Source organism: Arachis hypogaea, chromosome 4 (genome assembly GCF_003086295.3).
Source record: "Arachis hypogaea cultivar Tifrunner chromosome 4, arahy.Tifrunner.gnm2.J5K5, whole genome shotgun sequence".
NCBI classification, from domain to species: domain Eukaryota; kingdom Viridiplantae; phylum Streptophyta; class Magnoliopsida; order Fabales; family Fabaceae; genus Arachis; species Arachis hypogaea.
The window spans coordinates 14134755-14155601 of NC_092039.1; the positions used below are offsets into that span (position 1 = coordinate 14134755).

At 34.3% G+C, this 20847-nt stretch overlaps 3 protein-coding genes across 5 annotated transcripts; 1 reads left to right on the top strand and 2 right to left on the bottom strand.

Annotated features, from left to right (window-relative positions):
* Positions 1-352: 352 nt before the first annotated feature.
* Positions 353-14375, top strand: LOC112796345 (uncharacterized). Of its 3 annotated transcripts, none has more exons than XM_025838752.3 (25): positions 353-755; positions 1062-1161; positions 3276-3623; positions 3933-4087; positions 4214-4450; positions 5368-5477; positions 5583-5660; positions 5764-5864; positions 6451-6545; positions 6622-6737; positions 7165-7268; positions 7351-7428; positions 7589-7667; positions 7818-7986; positions 8327-8397; positions 9051-9131; positions 9216-9286; positions 9512-9608; positions 9690-9749; positions 10371-10425; positions 10556-10956; positions 11039-12859; positions 13092-13667; positions 13757-13815; positions 13901-14375. In XM_025838752.3, exons 2-25 carry the CDS (start codon positions 1157-1159, stop codon positions 14094-14096), a joined length of 5163 nt encoding a protein of 1720 aa, XP_025694537.1. In that variant the 5' UTR covers positions 353-755; positions 1062-1156; the 3' UTR covers positions 14097-14375. The 3 variants fall into 3 exon arrangements, with proteins under 3 accessions (XP_025694537.1, XP_025694542.1, XP_025694539.1); XM_025838754.3 differs by having other exon boundaries at positions 592-817; XM_025838757.3 differs by lacking the exon at positions 1062-1161.
* Positions 14376-14962: 587 nt separating this feature from the next.
* LOC112796347 (DNA-directed RNA polymerases II, IV and V subunit 9A) lies at positions 14963-17373 on the bottom strand. Its single transcript, XM_025838761.3, has 4 exons — positions 17004-17373; positions 16767-16842; positions 16195-16353; positions 14963-15300 (listed from the first exon to the last, which is right to left on the bottom strand). The coding sequence occupies exons 1-4, from the start codon at positions 17030-17032 to the stop codon at positions 15220-15222; spliced, it is 345 nt and encodes a 114-aa protein (XP_025694546.1). The 5' UTR covers positions 17033-17373; the 3' UTR covers positions 14963-15219.
* A 976-nt stretch (positions 17374-18349) lies between these two features.
* LOC112796346 (DNA-directed RNA polymerases II, IV and V subunit 9A) lies at positions 18350-20185 on the bottom strand. Its single transcript, XM_025838760.3, has 4 exons — positions 19998-20185; positions 19820-19895; positions 19401-19559; positions 18350-18672 (listed from the first exon to the last, which is right to left on the bottom strand). The coding sequence occupies exons 1-4, from the start codon at positions 20057-20059 to the stop codon at positions 18592-18594; spliced, it is 378 nt and encodes a 125-aa protein (XP_025694545.1). The 5' UTR covers positions 20060-20185; the 3' UTR covers positions 18350-18591.
* Positions 20186-20847: the final 662 nt, after the last annotated feature.

Consider the following 20847-nt stretch of genomic DNA (forward strand, 5'->3'; position numbering starts at 1 on the left):
TAATTATGCATATAAAAAATTATCTTATAATTGTATATATAAAGTTGTTGAAATCAAAAGTTTATATAAAAATAAAGTAGTAAATTAAAAGTATAAAACATGAATTCATAAAAAAATTAAATTATAAAACACTCTGTTTTAATAAAAATTATCAGAACTAATTATAACTTAAATCATATATCACATGTCAAGAAAGTGTGAAATTTAACAATATTAAAATAATAACAAATTTCAATAAATTAAAATTCTACTGATTTCTTTGTTAAAAGTTTAGATTGCACGAAGCCACTAGCGCGTGGTAAACCGCCTTAAGAAAAAAATATATATTTAATTCATAAATTTATCATCTTTCAGACTTTCACTATGGCAAAAGCAAAATATAAAAACCCCATTATATTGTGGCTGCTGGGGACCCTGGGGTAGAGTGTATTTAGTGGGAGCGTAAAGGATCAAAACGATTCGTTTTGTCCAATCCTTTTCTTCGTTCTCTCTTTTCGTTTCTGCTTCTCCGTTCTGTGCCTCCCTCTCCAATTAATTATTTTTTTAAATTTATTAGTTTATTTATTTACTGAAGAGCCAAAAAGAGAGAGAGGGCACAGAACACCGAGCAGCCTCCACGAATCTAAAATCGCATTACGGCGCGTGATTCGCACTCGATGCTTTGAAGCCATTCTCCTCAACCCGCAATTTCCAACTTCCACAGGCCACCATTACTCTCTTTCTCTCTGTGTATTGAATTTCAATCCACAAGAACGGTACAATAAACAACTAGACCTTGTTTATCCTTATGGAAAGTCAATTCCATTCATGCCACTAGGTCAAATTAAACAATATTTATTTGTTCTCATATTTTGAATTTGAATTTTCATTTTACTTTGTTCAAATTTTCAGGAGTTCGTGCTTTCCTTTGGTTCATGTGTTTGATATTGTTTTGCTTGATTGGTTTTACTCTGTGGATGTGTTTGTTGTGTGTTCTGTTTCTGGTTAACTTTTGGCACATTGAATTTAGGGTTTCATAATCTTTTTTGTTTTCCTGTTAGTGATTGTTTTGAATGGTGCAGAGGAATGTGTGATGCGTTCTATGGTGGGTCAGAGGTCTAGAGGAGAGTTTTGTAGCCGTGGAGGCTGCTTCTGTGGTTGAATCTGTTACTCATTCATGAGGTTTAGTCTACTCTCTGCCCTTGTGGATTTTTCTGATTGATGAATGTTGTGAAATTGAGTGACTGTATTCAATGGAGAATATGAATTTGTTTTGGTGTCAATAATGATATGAAAATCTTGAGGAAGAATTCATGGGTTTGATGGTTAAATTAATGCATCTTACAACTTGTATACACATTATCTCCTATTTTGTTTGAGTTGGTTATAGAATGTGGACAAAGGGTTTCTTTTCATGCTCTCCTTTTAGTTTATTTGCTGCTTTAAGAGAGAGAATAGGTTTTGATTTCAGAAATGTTGTACATTAGAGGGGACACTCTGCAACTGGATGATGCTGCTGTGGTTAACTTGGATATTAGTGGATAATGTTGTACATTAGAAGGTCGATGATCCTGAATTGGATGTATAATGTGAAGGTGATTGCTGATTCATCTCATAGAAAAGAAATAGTGAATTTGGAGATTGTTTACACTCCGTCATTAAGGTTGCGTTTGGTTAGTATCCATGGACAAATACAGGGACAGGGTAGGACACAAATATGTTTGGTTGCACTAAGACAAAGGCTAAGAGTGTCACGGTGGGATGCAAAATTACATTGTCTTGGTATCTCTGTCTTACTATCTTGTCCCATTCTGTTCCTTGTTCCAAACACATCTAAGTTACTTATGGCCTTAGGAAATGGCAGATAATGACCTTGTCATGGAACCCTCAAATATATCCACTATCCAGAGACCAAAAAAGACCCCCAAAAAAAAAAAAAAGAAGGCTTAGTTGATTTTAAGTAGTAAATTAGGTGTTAGGCTTAAGGACTTTCTGGCAGTTTTAGGAACTAGGTAACGAATCATAAATCGTTGTAGCTAAGAATGGAGGGTGGATCTAATAGTGGGTAGTCTAGTAGCTAAAGGTAGAGAGAAACCTGGAAATACCGTAGGAGAAAACTATTAAAAGTGGTGTAGAGCTTTTAAATCAATTTCTAAATGTAAAACATAACTCATGACACAACATCATGCCAGCGCCTAATCTATGTAGCCAATCCAAGCTTCTGGGACAAGGTTTATTATTCTTTTTTTTTTTATGTGTACGTCTTTCATAGTCCAGACATGATATTTTGGTTTTTCTTTGGAAAAAGAGCATGCTTGGGAACTTCCTAAATCAGCTTTTCTTCACCCTCGAAAAAGCTGTTTTATTTTATTTTATTTTTTTGTTGGGTTGGGGTGGGGTGGGGTGGGGGTTGGGGAAGAAAACTTGTTTGGGTAAAATTTTAAAATAGATTATAATCAACTGCTTATAGCTGAGAAACAACTTTTTGAAGTTTATGATGTTAAGTAGAAGTTCATTATTTCAGATATTTTAGGACTTTATTAAATTTACCTCAAGTATCAAATAATATATAAAACATCATTTCATACCCTGTCTAGTGATTTTACTATATAAAAGCAATTTTGTTTTCGTCGACTATCTAAACAAAACATATTGTCTTAAAATTACTTTTTAGCTAAGGTATCCAAACATAAATTAATTCTATATATAATCAATTACATAAAAATGATTATACAGATAAACAATTTTGATTTTAGAGCTTTCCCAAACACACTGAAGTTTTGCAAATTTCAGCTCTGGATTTTTGAAATATTCCTGTTATCCTCTGATTGGAAAAAAGGACCATTTTATTTTTTAAATCTTTAAACTCTATATATTATGTTTGAATGTCAATCCAAGATTAGGAGCTGGTTGTTTTGAATGGTCATTAGTCAATCTTTTCTTCAAGTTGTTATTTCCGATGGAAAATCAATATTCATGCAGTCTTTGAGGGTGAGATGGTGGAGATAGATTTAAGTTTATCAATTACTATTTACTGGTTGATTTATCTCTCTCTTTTTTATTCTTTTGGGTAGGAACAAGGGAATCATCGGAACTATGTAGCTCAATGATAGTTATACTTTTGTTTTATCTGTATACTTTCTCAATAAATGAATTCAATATCTGAATCTTGGCTATAAGCTATTTGTTGCTCTTCTTTCCAGTGATTTCCTTAATTGCCTTTTACATTTTGTTTTCACTTTTATTTTGTCCCAAAATAATGAGTTGTAAGTTTAGGCTCTATCTGTGCTTCACAGGAATATGGCTTTGCAGAAGTATGTTCCTCCTGGTAATGCACCTTCTGTGAATTTGAAACGTTTAACTATTTCCAAGAAGGTGCCTGAAAAAGCTCAGCTTAAGATGGCAAATCAGAATCGCGACATGGATGTGGATGTTGACCTTAGAGAAGTTTATTTTCTCATGATGCACTTCCTTTCTGCTGGGCCGTGCCATAAAACTTATATGCAGTTCAGGAATGAACTTCTTGAACATCAACTCTTACCTAGAAGGTATCATGCTTGGTATTCAAGGAGTGGGGCACCTAGAGGTGATGAAGATGATGATGGTCTATCATTCTCTTTAACTTACGATAAGTTGTTGGAGAGGTATTATGATATTTTCCCTTTTTTTTCTTCAATTTTTTATTTTTATTTTTTAGCCTCTTCTGACTCTCTAAACGAATTTGTCTTCACTGTTAGACACTTCAAAATTCACCTACACTGGCCCATTTTAACATTCATGTTTTTCATCTTACTGTTAGTTGTATTGATATCTTATGGTAGATTACCTGTTTGCTATTCGTTTATGCTGTAATTTTTTAACAAATAAGTATGTAATGATTTTTTTTTTTTTAAATGTTAACTTTCTTTATGATCTTTGCAACACAGTTGACTTCATTATTACTTATTCTACAGGTATCCTCACATTGAAAAGGATCACTTAGTCAAGCTTTTGAAGCAATTGTTATTAAATACAGCCTCCCCATCTCTTCGCATTAGTAGTGGAAATGCTCCAAATGCAGCTGATGTTCCTACTCTTTTGGGGAAGGGTTCATTTTCACTTCTGAGCTGTATGTGTCATTTATTTGTGTTTTTTTTTTATTATTATTATTAACTTCAGCATTAACACTTCATTGTGCTGTGGAAATTCTCAAACTAAGTAGTGAATTAACTGATTATACTTTTCTCTGTTACAGATGACAATGATAAAATAAATGAAGTCAAGCGGCCACCTCCTCACATGCGCTGGCCTCATATGAAAGCCAATCAGGTTCATGGGCTTAATTTGAGGGAAATTGGGGGTGGTTTTCCCAGACACCATCGTGCGCCATCTATACGTGCTGCTTGCTATGCAATTGCAAAGCCTTCTACCATGGTACAGAAAATGCAAAATATCAAGAGGATAAGAGGACACCGTAATGCTGTCTATTGTGGTAGGTTATTCTTTGTAGTGCTAAATAATCTAGCTTATGTTTAGAATTTTTCTGTAACTTTGTTGTCCTTGTACTTTTCCTGAAATAAGAATTTACGTTGTTTCTTTTTCTTTTCCTTTAAGGGTTACAGTAGAGTAGAGATACATAGTTGGGGAAGGCCATATTATATATATATATTTAATGGGTAGCTGTCTTATTTAAAAGATGATAGAGGCAGAAATAGCTTACTGTGAGAAATGTCATAATTGATCCTTCTATTGTCTCTTTCTCCTCCTAAGGTATTATATATATAATTAATACACATTGTATTATAGAGCAAGGGACAAAGCACAATTAGGGGTGAATAAAAACACTTGAACATGCTAAAGACAATTAACCACAAGGAAGACGGAAAGATATAATCCGGTAAAAGTGATTTTTTTTGGGGGGGGGGGGAGGGGGTGGGGGAGAGTAAGGCTTGCTGAGCAAGCTACACAGTGAGGGTAGAAGAGTCTTTTACCTGCCAAGCTGTCAGACTAGTTAGGCAGATAAATGATTCTCTGCATGCAAGTCTATCATAATAATCTGTACGCATACTCTATTAAATGACAATCAATCCCTTGGAACTGCCAGATTAGAACAGCAAAAGGAAGCCATAATCACAATCCTACCTCATGGCAGTTAAGGGGCGGCTGCACCCTTAAAGGTGCCTTGTGCTCCAATCAGATGCTCCATAACACTGAAATGATCAGTTCCACTATTTTAGCCATCAATTGGTCTAAACTCTATTGTGTATCATTTGAAGATTTCATACCGCTCTGGGCCTTACCATCTTCGTCCCCCCACACCCCCCTTCCCCCTTTTTCTCTCCTCCTTTCTTGAATTCTGCTAGTTGCTTATTGAACATGCGACTGAGTTTACTTTAACACATGCCACAGCTATATTAGATCGGTCAGGGAGATATGTCATCACGGGCTCAGATGATCGACTGGTAAAAATTTGGTCAATGGAAACTGCCTATTGTTTGGCCAGTTGCCGTGGACATGAGGTGAGTTTGTTTTGTACAATAAATTTTATTTCTCCTCTTTGTCTGGATTTTCATTTGTTTGATATTCTTTGGCCTTTAGATTGAACTGTATGCTATGTTTGATAGGGTGATATCACTGACCTGGCTGTGAGTTCAAACAATGCTTTAGTTGCATCATCATCGAATGATTGTATCATTCGAGTTGTAAGCTCCATGTGACTTATTCAGTTGTATCATTTTGTTTTCCTTCTCCATTCTCCCTGTGCTTTTTGTATGCACTTTATGTTTGACTATTTTATTCTCATAGTGGCGCTTGCCAGATGGCTTACCAATATCAGTTTTGCGGGGACATACTGGAGCTGTTACTGCAATAGCATTTAGTCCAAGAACTGTGTACCATCTTTTATCGTAAGTTTGTTATAATAAAGAAAACAAAAGAAGTTTGTAATATAGTCATATGCCTGTGATGTGGATGCTAATCATAAAACGCACAGTAAATTTGAGGTTACCAATCTAATTATGAGATACTTAAGTAGTCCCATGGTACCATGAGACACAATTTTCAACTACATATTACCCAACTATTATTGCCCATAGAGTTTAGCCATTTTGTTACCGTTTCTCTATTTTGATTTTGTCTGATTCTTGATGATTAATCCATCTTATTCATTTACTTTAGGCCCGGAATATAATAGTTTATAAACATTAGGGGGTTATCTTCAGTATAAATTTATCTTTTTGTCGTGAATATAATAGTTTAGGGGAGATAATCTGTGTGAGTTGGATTTTAAAGGATCAATCTATTAAACGGTCCTGATTTCTTCCTATTGATGCTATTTATCATGACACTGAAAATGTTATTTTCAACTTCAGCCTACAGATTTTTGTATGCGTTTAATGGACTGACCTGATTTGCTTTTGCATGCATTATCCTTACCTTAAGAATTGCAAGCTTTCTCTCCCAAGTTAATATTGTGTCTTGTATATTTTGCAGTTCCTCTGATGATGGAACTTGTAGGATATGGGATGCAAGGTACACTCAGTCAAGTCCAAGAATATATGTTCCGAGGCCTTCTGATTCTGTAATTGGTTAGTTGATTCTTTTGTGAATTGATTGAGTAATTTCTTTTTTGTGAGAAGAACTAACATGGAATACCTTATTCAGGGAGGAATGGTGTTTCATCTTCTAGTACTTTGCCACATAGCCATCAGATCTTTTGCTGCGCCTTTAATGCTAATGGGACTGTCTTTGTCACTGGTAGCTCTGATAATCTTGCTAGGGTACATATCTCTATACATACATCATACATGTCTGAATATGAAAATATCTCTTATTTCCTCTATCATATATTTGAATGCGATAGTGTATAGGCTTTAATGGTCATCATATGCTAACAAGACAGCCTCAAAACTAAAATTTACTGTAGAAATAACTTGTGAGGTGTTTGATCGTTTTCCATTTATAAGAGTACCCAACTATCTCTGACATATTGTTTAGTGCTAGCATCTAAATGAGTGTTTAGCTTTGCATATTAAGTAGCATTCAGAGAAGTTTACAATGAGGAAGAGAAAGGAAGAAAAGAACTCACAGAAAAAAAAGAAGGGGGGGGGGGAGGGGCTTTAGGTTTCCTTTAATTAAACCAATCATGTATTTATTGAAATGGATTTTCAGCTTCACAATTTCTTATCTAACTTCAAGGTTTTACAGGTCTGGAATGCTTGTAAACCAAGTGTGGATGATACTGAACAGCCAAATCACGAGATAGATGTGTTATCCGGGCATGAAAATGATGTAAACTATGTGCAATTTAGGTTTGTATTGCTCTAGTATCTGATATACTGGTTGATAGATGAAATTTTTGCGTGCTAATGCCCTTTGCTTCATGTTTTGCAGTGGATGTGCAGTAGCATCTCGGTTTTCCACATCAGAAACTTGGAAAGAGGAAAATCTTCCCAAATTTAAGAATTCATGGTGGGTGGGTGTGTATATATATCTTCGGGAACTAGTGTTTTGAATGTTCTGACTCCTAGATTGGCCCTCTCCTCTTCTCTGCTTTCTTCCAGCTAAAAATGCCTTCTGCCCAGTTCTCAATGATTTTGCTATCTAATAATCTAGTTGGCTTTTATTCCAGGTTGAATCATGACAATATTGTTACCTGCTCTCGTGATGGGAGTGCTATTATATGGATTCCCAAATCACGCAGGTCACATGTAAGATTCATCAAATGTAATTCCTTCTATGGTTGTTTTCTTTCTTTTTCCTCTTTTTATGAAGGAAAGTGAGAGTTGTGGCTACTTTGTTACCCAAATTACCAAAGATTAGTTGACTACATTCTAGTTTCTCAAAATTTTTCCATTTAGGGGAAAAGTGGTCGCTGGACTCGGGCATATCATCTGAGAGTTCCACCTCCACCTATGCCTCCTCAACCTCAGAGAGGTGGTCCTCGTCAGAGAACTCTACCCACTCCACGTGGTGTAAATATGATTGTTTGGAGCCTAGATAACCGCTTTGTCCTTGCAGCTATTATGGGTGAGTTGGTTTGTTTTTGTCTCTCCTGTAGTGCTCCCCTCTTTCCCTTCTCTCTTGGCTTTCCTTTTTCACCGTTTTTCTGCTTTTTATTTTGTCTCATTGTCATACCTTATTTAATGTTCATGTATAAGTTATTGTGGGAGATTTAGTTTTCTTGTAAGCAATTAACTGAAATAGGAATAAAAATCATATCTAAATTAGCAAAGGAAGTTATATGATAATGCAACTGCTACAAATAGCTTTTTTTTGCACACCACAGTCATGCATGCATTGTGATCATGCAATCCTATTTCATCGTTTGGTTGCGACTACAATATCTGACTGCTAAACCTTCTTGCAGATTGCAGAATATGTGTTTGGAATGCTTCTGATGGCAGCTTAGTACACTCGTTGACTGGCCATACTGATTCTGTGAGTATTCACTTTCTTGGTTTTTGCTTTAAATACCATTTTTTCACTGTCAGAAGACATAGCAGTTGTGGTTTATAGGCTTGTTACGACAATTATATGCATGACATCTGATATTATTGTTGTGTTTCTCCGTTTTTGTTTCAAAGTTTACAAGTTGATTTGATTATGTTTCAAACGGTTGACCTTTTTGTTTTGCAATTCACTAGATATCATTTTTTGCTTTATAAAGATGAAGCACAGGGCTTTTTAAGAGAGAGAATAGAAGTGAAAAAAGAAAAAAAAATAAGGGGGGGGGGTCTCATGATCTGAGCTTTGGGATTACTTGTCCTCCTTTGAATTGCATTTCTTTGTTTCAAGTAATTTTGTTTTCTTTTACGTCAAAAAACAAAAAAGTGGATGGGTAGGTGTTACAATTGTGGTTGTGGGGAGAGAGGAGGAGGAAAGGGGGGGGGGGGGACGTGGGTATTAGTTTCTATAGTTGTCCCATTCAATTGGATTCATATGGTGTAACCATTAGCTAACTAGATGCCTTTCATTTGTCTGCATGCTTTATTTTTCTGCAGTGCTGAAGGAAAAAAAGTATGATAATATTGACTGCTTATTTTCTGCAGAATCTGTCTGATATGTCATGCTTTGTTATTTTCTGTGTGTAGACATATGTTCTGGATGTTCACCCATTTAATCCTCGGATAGCTATGAGTGCTGGATATGATGGAAGAACTATTGTGTGGGATGTGAGTCACTGGTTATTTTCTTATCTTGCAGATTTCCAGGCATTCTTATGTTGTTTGTATGACTTCGATATTTCATGATTTTAGATATGGGAAGGCATGCCTATCCGGATATACGAGATGTCACATTTTAAGTTGGTGGATGGGAAGTTTTCTCCGTAAGTATAAGTGTGCGAGCTTAGAAATTTAGCTTGCAATAAATTCTCTAGACATATTTGGTGGTTTCAATAGTTTTCAAAAGTTATTCTCATGGTATAAACACCAATAATTTTTATTTTCAGCTATAGCCTTGTTTTGTTGGTATATGATGTTTTATTAATCCATTTGTACACTACCTGAATCAGTTTGTTTATGTTTTGTTGAATCATACATTTATGTTATAGGGATGGGACATCTATAATACTTTCAGATGATGTTGGTCAACTATATATATTAAGTACAGGTCAAGGTGAGTCCCAGAAAGATGCAAAATATGATCAGGTACATATATCTCTAACCCATTACATGCTTTCTGTCTCTTTGCTAATGTTTGGGACTAATATTCTTGGCCAATATTGACAGTTCTTTCTTGGTGATTATCGTCCTCTCATTCAAGACACCCATGGTAATGTACTTGACCAGGTTAGTTGATTGCTTAATTTTCTTTTTCATTATGAAGGTTGTATAACATCCCGTTAACTTCTTATACCTCTGCTGCAACTGCTGTGTATCTTTATCTTTTTGAGTGAGATTGTTGGTGAAGTTTTTTCTAGGAATTAATCCATGCATTTTTCTACTTATGCCAATTGAAAATTTATGTACCCAAATACTCCTTTCTATTTGCACTGACGCTAAACTACTACATTTTAATTTTTAATGCATTGGTAGGTTAGTTCGGTACTAACCAGCTGTCAACGCATTTAAAAACCTAAAACAGCGTAATGCAAGGTAAAAAGAGTATTTTGGTACATAATCGTTAACTTAGAGTAAGGTTTAATTTGTTTTAATAGTAGGAATATTAATATAAGAAAGCTCAAGGTTAAACTGTATTTGATTCACTCCTGAAAAATTAAATGATACATTTTATGATGGATCATCCACTGGCACCTGATATGATAAATTTAAGCAATTATGTTGTGGAAATCCTTAAGTGTTGATAAAATGACTTTCTCTAAAGTTATGATGCTTTTTCTGATTCATGTTTTATTTATGCTCATATAAAGTCCGTTTCTTATCTGTAACTGGTATTAAATTTTGAATCAGGAAACTCAGATTGTACCCTATCGACGAAATCTGCAAGATTTGCTTTGTGATTCAGGTTAATTCTGCTTCCTGGGTCTGTCCATGATATATATATATATATATATATATATACTGTATTTCTTTTGTTTCTGTTTTCCTAAGTTATTCTTCTTATACATTGTTGTTATATGTTGTCAAATTTCCAGCAATGATTCCTTATCCAGAACCTTATCAGAGTGAATTTCAGCAAAGACGATTAGGAGCTTTAGGCCTTGAGTGGCGGCCATCATCGCTAAGGCTTGCTGTTGGTCCTGACTTCAGTTTGGACCCAGATTATCATATGCTTCCATTGGCAGACTTGGATCTGCTTGCAGAACCCCTTCCGGAGTTTATAGATGCTATGGATTGGGCTCCAGAAATTGAAGTGTTTAGTGATGATGCAGATTCAGAATATAATGTCACTGAAGATTTCTCTTCTCGAGGCGAGCAAGAATGTTCAAGCTCCAATGGCTCTGGCGATACAGGGTGCAGCACAGACAACAGTGAAGGGGAGGATGCTCATATGGACTGTATCCGTAGATCAAAAAGAAAAAGACAGAAGACTGAAGTAAGTTTTACAGAGAATGTAAACTCCATGCTCCTAAGGACTTCTGTAACTAATTTGAATTATCCTGTTTTCTTTTCTACAGATTGAGATTATGACTTCTTCTGGGAGACGTGTAAAAAGGAGGAACTTGGATGAGGTTGATGGCAATAATTTAACTGGTAGCCGAAGCAGAAAGGGAAAAAGTGGCCAAAAAGCATCAAGGAAAACTTCTAAATCCAAATCTTCCAGACCTCAAAGAGCTGCTGCACGCAATGCTCTACACTTATTTTCTAAAATTACTGGTACCCCAACAGATGGAGAAGATGATAGTTTGGTTGGTGATTTTTCAGATAGTGAATCAACATTGCAAGATTCTAACATGGACACCGATGAATCTGATAGAGCTGCACAGAATGATCAACTGAAATCTTCAAAAGGAAAAGAAGTATCAACATATGAATCGGAGGACATGAAATCTCATGGGTTAACGGAGACTGATGCAGTTGCAGGGAACAGAAGGAGATTGGTTCTCAAGTTTCCAATTCGTGATACATCGAAACATACTCATGGATTTGACAACCAAGCTGAGTTGGTTGGGTCGTCATCAAAATCTGCACAGGAAGCTCATAATTTTAATAAGAATAGTTGTATGGATGAAGGTTATTCTGGCAGTGGAAGTTACCATACAATTGAAGGATCACATCGGTTGAATATTGAAGTAGACCGTGTAGACTTGCTGGAGAAAATTAGATGGGGAGTGGTTAGGCCTCGTTCTTCCAAACCTCTGAGAGTGGGAGAAGCTGCAGTATCAAATGCAAATCCTGACTCTCTGAAGTTTAGTAATCATCTCACTGAAACAGAAAAAGAGGAGAAGGAATTTAGTCCATTGACCCCTCCTTCAGAAACCAAAAATGATGAAAATATGGTAGACAGTCTAGCAGATATCAATGACAATGGTGATTGTACTACTCATCCTTTTAACCCTTTTGAGAATGGTGAGAATGAGGAAGAGCTCACAACTACCAGAGATCACAGGAATAAAGAGGAATCACTAGTGTCAGCCCTGATTCCTGATAATACAGGTACTGCATTTGTTAGCAATAGTGGTGCTGAGCAACTGCCTGAACCAAATAGCAGTTTCCCTTCCGTCTTAACAAAGTTAAGATCAAAAAGAGGTTCAAGAGATCCTGAATGTTCATCCAAGCATGGTACAAAATCTCCAGTGCTAAAGAATAGTGCATGTAGCAATCATGCCAGCAATGAACAGTGTATGATTGTTACTGAGAATGGTGACAACAGCAAGGTAGTAATACCCAATCGGGGAGAAAATGGATCACAAGAAATAGATGCTCAAGGTACACAACATTGTACTTCAAATGGTCCACTAGAGCCACATCCCAGAAGAGATAAAATGTTCAAAGCCGTTTACAAAAGATCAAGATCAAATAGGGCATCTAATAATTCAGCTAATGGTGGTGCTTTAGGAGAATCCACTTCTAATGGAAGCAATAGTAATTTCAATACATCAGTGGGTTTCAGTAATGGCACAAATAAGGATGTTCGTGACAATGGATCAATAGAGATGGAGCCAATCACATCTGACCCAAATGACAAGGGGAATCATCTCAAAGTGGAAAATGGGCATGAAGATGGTGTTGGTAGAAGTCAACATAACATGCAGACCAATGGAGTAAAGTTTACAGAAGAAGAAAGAGGTTCTAGTTCAAAATCGACCGTTGGTATAAGGTCCACCAGGAGCCGGAGATCTAGTTACAATATTCATGAAACTCATGAAACTAGTCCTGTAAATAGAAAGAAATCACTACAATCCGCTAATAAAGGATCGTGGTTGCTGTTATCAACTCAGGAAGAAGGTTGTAGATTTATTCCACAACAGGGAGATGAAGTTGTATATTTGAGGCAGGTTAGTCATAAAATTACCTATTACATTTTATAGTTTTGCGTGTGTGGTTTATTTTATTTTATTTTTTTATTGGTTTATCTTTGATTTATGGTTTAAGTATTATTGCTTTTATAGGTGTAATATCTTTCTTAAGAAATATCATCAACGAGATGGATGACGGTTTTTCTAGGTGTTATATTAGTTTTGTATGTCTCATACAATATGTTTTCCTTCGAAAATATCCATTTTTCAGGGGCACCAGGAATACATAGCTAATTATAGTCGCAAAAAGGAAGCAGGGCCTTGGATGTCGATTAAGGAAAACATAAGAGCTGTAGAATATTGTATAGTTCAAAGCCTTGACTATGCTCATGATTCGGGTTCTGGTGATGGATGCTGCAAAATGATCCTTCAGTTTGTTGATCCTGATTCTAGTGTTTTCGGCAAATCTTTTAAATTGAATTTACCAGATGTGACTGGCTTCCCAGATTTTCTGGTTGAAAGAACCAGGTTTGATGCTGCTATGCAAAGAAATTGGACGCGCAGGGATAAATGCAGGGTTTGGTGGAAAGATGACAGCGAGTCCGATGGAAGTTGGTGGGAAGGTCGAATTATGTGTGAAAAAGCCAAATCTTCTGAATTTCCAGACAGTCCATGGGAGAGATATACTATTCGGTACAAGAATGATCTTACAGAAACACATTTACACAGTCCTTGGGAGCTTTTTGATGCTGATACTCAATGGGAACAGCCTCATATTGATGATGAAGTAAGAAACAAGCTGCTAACTGCACTCACCAAATTACAGGAGTCGGGAAATAAAGTTCAGGTATCATCTTAAAAATCCCTGCCAGTTTTGACTTTTGTCTTTGCAGGCAAAAACAATGTACATACTTACCTTTTGTCACCAATATCCAGGATCGTTATGGAGTTCATGAATTGCAGAAAATTTCATCCAAGTTAAAATTTTTGAACAGGTATTCGATCTATAGCCTTTTTGAAGTTGCACTATGTAGTGTATCACTATCAACGTTTACTTGAAGATTTCTTGTAAATTTGCAGATTCCCTGTTCCACTGTCTCTTGATTTGATAGAGTCAAGGTTAGAGAACAATTATTACCGAAGATTGGAGGCATTGAAACATGATGTGACAATTCTGCTTTCGAATGCCGCTGCATATTTTGAAAAAGATGCGGGGATGTCAACAAAAATCAAACGCCTTTCAGAATGGTTCACGAAAACATTTTTATCTTTATAGCTCTTAGCTTCTTTCTAGGCACATAGCGAATTTTAAGGCCAAAGGGGCCTTAACTATTTAATTTTTTAGGCTAAATTTTTTGTAGATATTTTTCCCCCGTTTGTTCTCCATTTGGATTAGTTTCTTTATTGTTTAATGAACTTGCTGCTGAGTTTAGTGATAGGAAAGAATATCGGGATATAGTAGCATTTTTGCTGTGGAAAATTTCTGCAGCTACATTCAACATTGTATAGAGATACTCATTTGATAGCAAATGCAAAGTTCACATTCAGATTTTAATCCTGCTGTCTGATTGAGTTAATTACTAACCCAGCTTCTGTTTTGATAATTTTGATTTCTAAAATGGCATGTATTCAACTTCGAGGAATGTGCATTTGTCATTTGCACACTAATTGAAAATTAAATAGTCACAAATTGATTAAATATTTTTATTTAATAACTAGTTTCTAATTCAAATATTTTATTGTTTATTGTGTTAACTCTCCTTGGAGGGTAGTAAATATTGCATTGAAATGAAAGAATGATAGGTATATTGAACCAAAGAAATTTAAAAAAGTGACCAAATTTCTTATACAAAAAAAGAGCGCTTAAAATTAAAGATAAAGCAACGTAAGACATAAACACTTATATAGCTGTCAGATAAAATTCATGATCTAACTTCAAGTTGAATTATTTATGGTAATATTAAGAGGTAAAAATGAAAAAAAGAATGTTAATTATGTAGCTAGAAGTCCAACAACGGCATAAAAAACTTTTTTAAGAGTCCGTAACCCAAAGGTAGTTGTTGGTTGACTTCTGGTTGTAAAATTGTCATTTCCAAAAAAATAGTCTAATCTATTTGAACTCTTCATAAAACGTCACCAGTGTAACTCTAAACAACTGTTATAGCAACTTTTCATTCCAGTTCAATTACCCACATCTCACATTTGGTATAAAAAACATCACGTTCATGTGAATAAAAAGTTCAATTTAATAAACCGTAAATTCAGATTCCTTCTCGGCAAACAGGATAATAATGGCATTTTGGTTCTAAAGTTCTGTGTTTAACCAAGAAAATTCACTCTCTCTTGGATGACAAAATAAATTGGATCTTTCTAACATAAAACCCTGAATAGAGCCACCATCAGTCTCTCCATCGGTATCCACAGTTTGGATTACAGCAAACAAAGAAAAGCGTCATTCCTTCTTCCCCTCGGGCTGTTGCCTGCATACATTTAAACAAACAGCCATCAATAATTGAAATACAAGAGTTCCTTGACATGGAGCTCTGTGTTTATCCAAATTCATAGCATATCGAAAGCATACACCAAAACATCTTTCACCAACACAACATAACTGCATGATTTTTGTGGACAAATATGAATGCTTTTAGAGTTTATGATTTAGGTATACATGGACAAACTCAATGAGCTGCCTGCCTGTCTTCTGTTTAGTTAAGAACTAACTTCGCACTTTTGAACAAGTTATATCAAAAGCAAATACACTTCCTATGTAGCAGGAAGAAATCCCCTATCATATAAAGTTAGACCAAAAGATCAAGCACCACATTTGAGCAAAAATCTCCCCTATGTTGATCTATATGATGAATACATCTCTCTCATTTTCTAGCAATGTTCTCAAGTCTGTAACTCTAAACAGTTCAGTCTGATTTGATCACTCAAGCAGCACAGAACAATGAAGCATTGCATCTTTACACTTCTACACATATTCTATAATCAAGAGCCTTTTACGCTCGAGTTTATGTTTGAGGCGTTTTTGGTCACAGGTTTTCCTTCAAAGTAAAAGACTTGGTTTTATTGCTCTCCTGTGTTTCAAACTTCTGGATTGGGAGGGAGAGAGTCGAAAGCTAAGGCCATCTGATCAGTATATCCAAAGTAAACTAATGAATCTCATTAAGACTATATGACTACCTTCCATCATTCTGGGCATTGGTACATGCACTAAACAAGGGATATCCCTTAACTGTAGAACTTACTATTGCAAGAAAATCAAGACATATTTGGCAGACATTATTGTTGCCATGGAACACCTTTTCTACCCTCTAAATATCTCAATAAAAATAAAATGCAATTCTTCAGTGCTATAATCAACAGTGTACCTGGAAGAAAACGGCTTCTCCATGGTTGCACTGAACACATCTAACTGCCTTGGTGCGAGGTAGAGTTGGATCTGCAGCCACATCCTGCAACACCTGAGTTCGCTCTCCCACAGAATGGTGCACCTCATTTCTGTACACACAGTTGTTATCAGCAACCTCCTGAACAAACCAGTCAAACAAGCAGTTCCCAATTAACTTTCAGACATCAGAACAAGAAAACAATGGCTCCATAACCAACAACACAAAGGCCAGAGGCAACAAATTGTCACACCAAAAGTGCATGAAAAACGCATGCACCCACCACTTCCAGTTCAGATAATTCTAAGCTTCAAATCCCAAATTATTTGCTTTTATCAATGATTCGATGAAACAAATAAACAAGATTAATGTTTTGCCCCAAAAAACGAAAGAAGAAGTCTTTTTAACCAATGATTTGGTAAAAGTAAACAAACAAGTTTATTTTTATTTATTTATTTATTTATTTATTTTTTGCTGTGTGGTAAAATGTTAGTAGCATACTGGAATCAACCCTGAAGGAGAAGCGAACGAAGGAGAAATCAGAAGAAGAGAACCTGGTGATCGCAATTACGGCATGCATAAAGAAGAATCTTCTGCTCCCTGTCTTCCTTAGGGTACAGAATGTTGTTGCTGATACCAAATCCCAAATCCAATTTTGATCAGTTATTCATTGTAAGCATTTTATCAAACAATACAAGTGCATGAATCAGCTTATTCTGAATTCAAAGAATTTCACAATCAAAATTAGACAGAAAACGATTTTATCTTCAAAAAGATAATTGGGTAGCAACCATTCGCGGCAAAATTTCATGGTACTCATGTTTGCAAGGCTCTAACAAGCAACAAGAGGCACAGCTTCGAAGCTTTGATTCTGCGTCTTTTTGCGCGGGCTCTCGTTTCTTGTTTCTTGTTTCTTGTTTCTTCTTCCTACTGCCACTACTTCAACTCAGTAAATTTATGGTGAAAACTCAGCTGAAGTCAACTTCATGTGAAGTTGATATTTAAGAGCCGTTAGATAAAAATTTAGTCAAATTAGTCAAATTATCTCACGGCTCTCAAGTATCAACTTCAGATAAAATCGACTGCAACTAAATTTTTATCTAAATTTATTTATTTATTATATAGAGAGCGCAATGATTTACAAGTCCTAATTTCAATCCCTAATTTCCTTTCTAATTATTCTCTTATTAAAAATTCAAATATTATAACATACAAATTTAGAACTTTCTTTATTTAAAAATTAGAGAATAAATTGTGATTTTGGATAATTTTTCTTATTCCTTATATAAAGGTAAAACACTAAAATATAAAATTAAAGAATATAATATAATTAGAATTTAATTTTAATGTATTAAAAATATAAAATATTTTATATAGTTATGTAATTATATATTTTTTTGAATGATCATTTACGCGGTTAACGAAAATAAAATCTTCCTACATATTTAAGTTTTTTCGCAATCAAGTCTAATTAAGATGGTCCAAATCCAACAAAATCCACTCACACAACTTATTCTTCTTTGTGTTTTTTTCCGTATTTTTAACTTATTCTTCTTTGTGTTTTTTTCCATATTTTTTTGTATGCCTCCGTCTCCTTCTATTATTGGTGCGATTTGAGTTTTTTTTTTTCATCTTCCTCATTTGGTATTGCCTTCTTTATTTGATATTTTGTTTTATTTCTTTTAAAAGAATAAAACAAGAAGAATTAAAAAAAATAAAAAAAATAAAAAAATGAAAAAAAAAAGCAAAAAGGTGAAAGAAAAAAAAAAAAGATTTTAAATTATGCAAAATTTATTAGAATAAAAAACACCGAAATTTTTTAACAATAACACGTAAATTTTTAAATTTTAACACTAACATTTTGTTATGAAAATACAAAAAATATATTTTTAATGCTGCATTTTTTTTCTTCTTTTTCTTCTTTTTTTTCTTTTTTCCTTTTTTACCAACTATATGTACATAAACAATCAACTATTTTTATAAAGTACATGTTAAAATTACTTTGTTACAATCAACTATTCTTATAGTGTACACATAGCACTTTTTATATTACTTTGGTAAAATTTTCAATCACAAATGAAAAAAAGCTTATACAAATATTTTTACTTAAAAATAAATAAACTAAAATAACTCCACGTTTTCTTCTTAAATTACCTTAAAATTTTGAGTCTTGTAAATAGATGGAAATAGAAACACAGTTTTGCTCTGATATCAGTTCACTCAACATGAGCTACATCGCCAAGTTCCACAATGGCTTGACATTATAAAAAACTACATGAGTACAAAAGCTATAATTGAAATGATTTTTTGGTTAGCAATCACTCTAAACACCTCTCAAACTTTATCTTCAATCCAATATGGAACTTGAATTGAGCAGCCTCAGTCTCTCCATCGGTGACCGCAATTCGGGTTGCAGCAAACGAAAAAAAGACACATTTCTTCTTCACCTCTGGCTGTTCCCTGAAAACATTACAAATTCAAAACTATACATAATCAAAAACTAATCAAAATTTATTTGAAACAGCAGCAAAGAAATGAGCAATATTTCTTCAATGCTATGATCTTAAAATAGGAAGTTCAAACACTTCAGATTCAAAGGTTTACATCAAACGTTTCTTCACCCACATAATATAAATGAAGAAAATCCTAAATTATTTCTTAATCTAAGAATTCAAAAAAAAAAAACAGAACAATTGATCAAGTACTGCATTTTAGCAAATACTATGATCCCATATACACACAAAAACATAAAATTACCAAAATTGTCCGGACTTCAAAACGTAATCAGTACATTATAGAATCAAGTTTAAGCTAGAAACATTCCTGTTTAAGCAACAGCATTCACAAGCTTTCCGTAGATAAATTTTGTTTTTCATTCACACTGAGTAGGTGGTAGAAGTTGAAATCCAATACTAACTAGTCAAGATTTTAATTTATCCACAAAATAAGTCATGACTTTCAACGAGTCAAAATGACTCTACTTCCTATCATTCCATGAACACACAAAACAGACCAAAATTCCTAAATTGCAAAATCAGAATCCAACTTATGAGATAGAAAATCATTGGAAATTTGGAATTGCCCTTACATTGGAGTGGAACACCCTCTTCTCTCTTTTCCTCAAACATTTAATATCAAATAAAATAAAAAGAAAAGCAGTCCTTCAATGCCATTGAGTTGGAATTTACCTGAAAGAACACAGCTTCTCCATGGTTGCATTGACTGCAGCGAGCCGCCTTGGTGCGTGGAAGAGTTGGGTCTGCAGCTAGATTCTCAGTAGCCTGAGTATTCTCTGCAGTAGAATGATGTATCTTTGTTCTATACACAATGTTGCTATGAGCAATCTCCTGAAAAATAAATAAAATTAAAAATAAAAGGGGTAAGCATATAAATTACAAACTCCAGGACTGAAAAATTGGTCACTCAACATTCCAAATCAAAGACAACCAAGCCAAAATCTTTCTATTAATGATTCTGTAAAAAAATAAAACAAAAAAAAGTAAAAGTTCCTTACTTTATAAATAATTTAGTTAAAAATGTGAACTTTCTGGGAACTAAAAACTAGGTTGATTGGAATCAATGGATTTAGCACGGGAAAAGGGTTCACCTCGTGATCGCAATTGCGGCAAGCGTCCATGAGAATCTTTAACTCCTTGTCTTCCTTAGGGTACAGAATGTTATTGCTGAAAACGGAATCGAAACCCACCCCTTTTCTAATTAACTGTTAATAAGAACAAGCATATGAACACATGAATGAGTGAAACATGGGAAAAGGGGGCACAAACCATTTGGTGCAAAACTTCAAGCCACCCATCTTGCCATTGAATCGAGAAGAAGAAGAAGACATGGTGATGATGCTGATTTCTGGGTCTCGCTCTCTGCTCTTTTTCGCGGGCTCTTGTTAAATTTATGTCCCCTGTGCTCTATTTAAGGAAGAGGTGGAGAAATAAAATTAGAATAAATTACCATTTCTACGATGAAACGCTGACAAATATATTTATATAAGAATAAAATATAGTACACTTTATTTTTTTTTGTTTTTTTTGTTTAATTTCAGTCACAAAAAAATATAAGAATAAAATGATTATTCTAACTATAGAAGATGATTTTTATGTGTCAAGAATATTATAATGGACTAATTATATAACCAATGTTTGTTGGCATATGGAGGTCATCTTCTGTAGTTACAATTGTTATTTTATTTTTATATGAGTACATTTGTCAATATTTGTATCTTTTATGAATATAAATGATAATTTATTCAATAAAATTATTTTTTGTTGAAAAATTAAGGTGTGTTTGGATTGTTTTTTATTTAATTAGAAAACATAATATTTGTTTAAATGGAAAAATATAAAAAAATATTTTATAATAAGAATTTATTAAAATCTTTTTATATTAATAGCTATTATAAAGTAAAATGATTTTTTATTTTTAAAAATATTATACAAGTGATTTTTTAAATTAATCATATGCACTTGAAAAATATTAGTTCATTTCAACATTTATAATTTTGGTTAATTATATTAACTTTTCCTAATGTTTGACATAATATATAAAACTAACATTCTTTTAAGGTGAATTTTAGTATACAGAGCAAAAAAGTCATACAGATTTAAAGATTTGCTTACACTA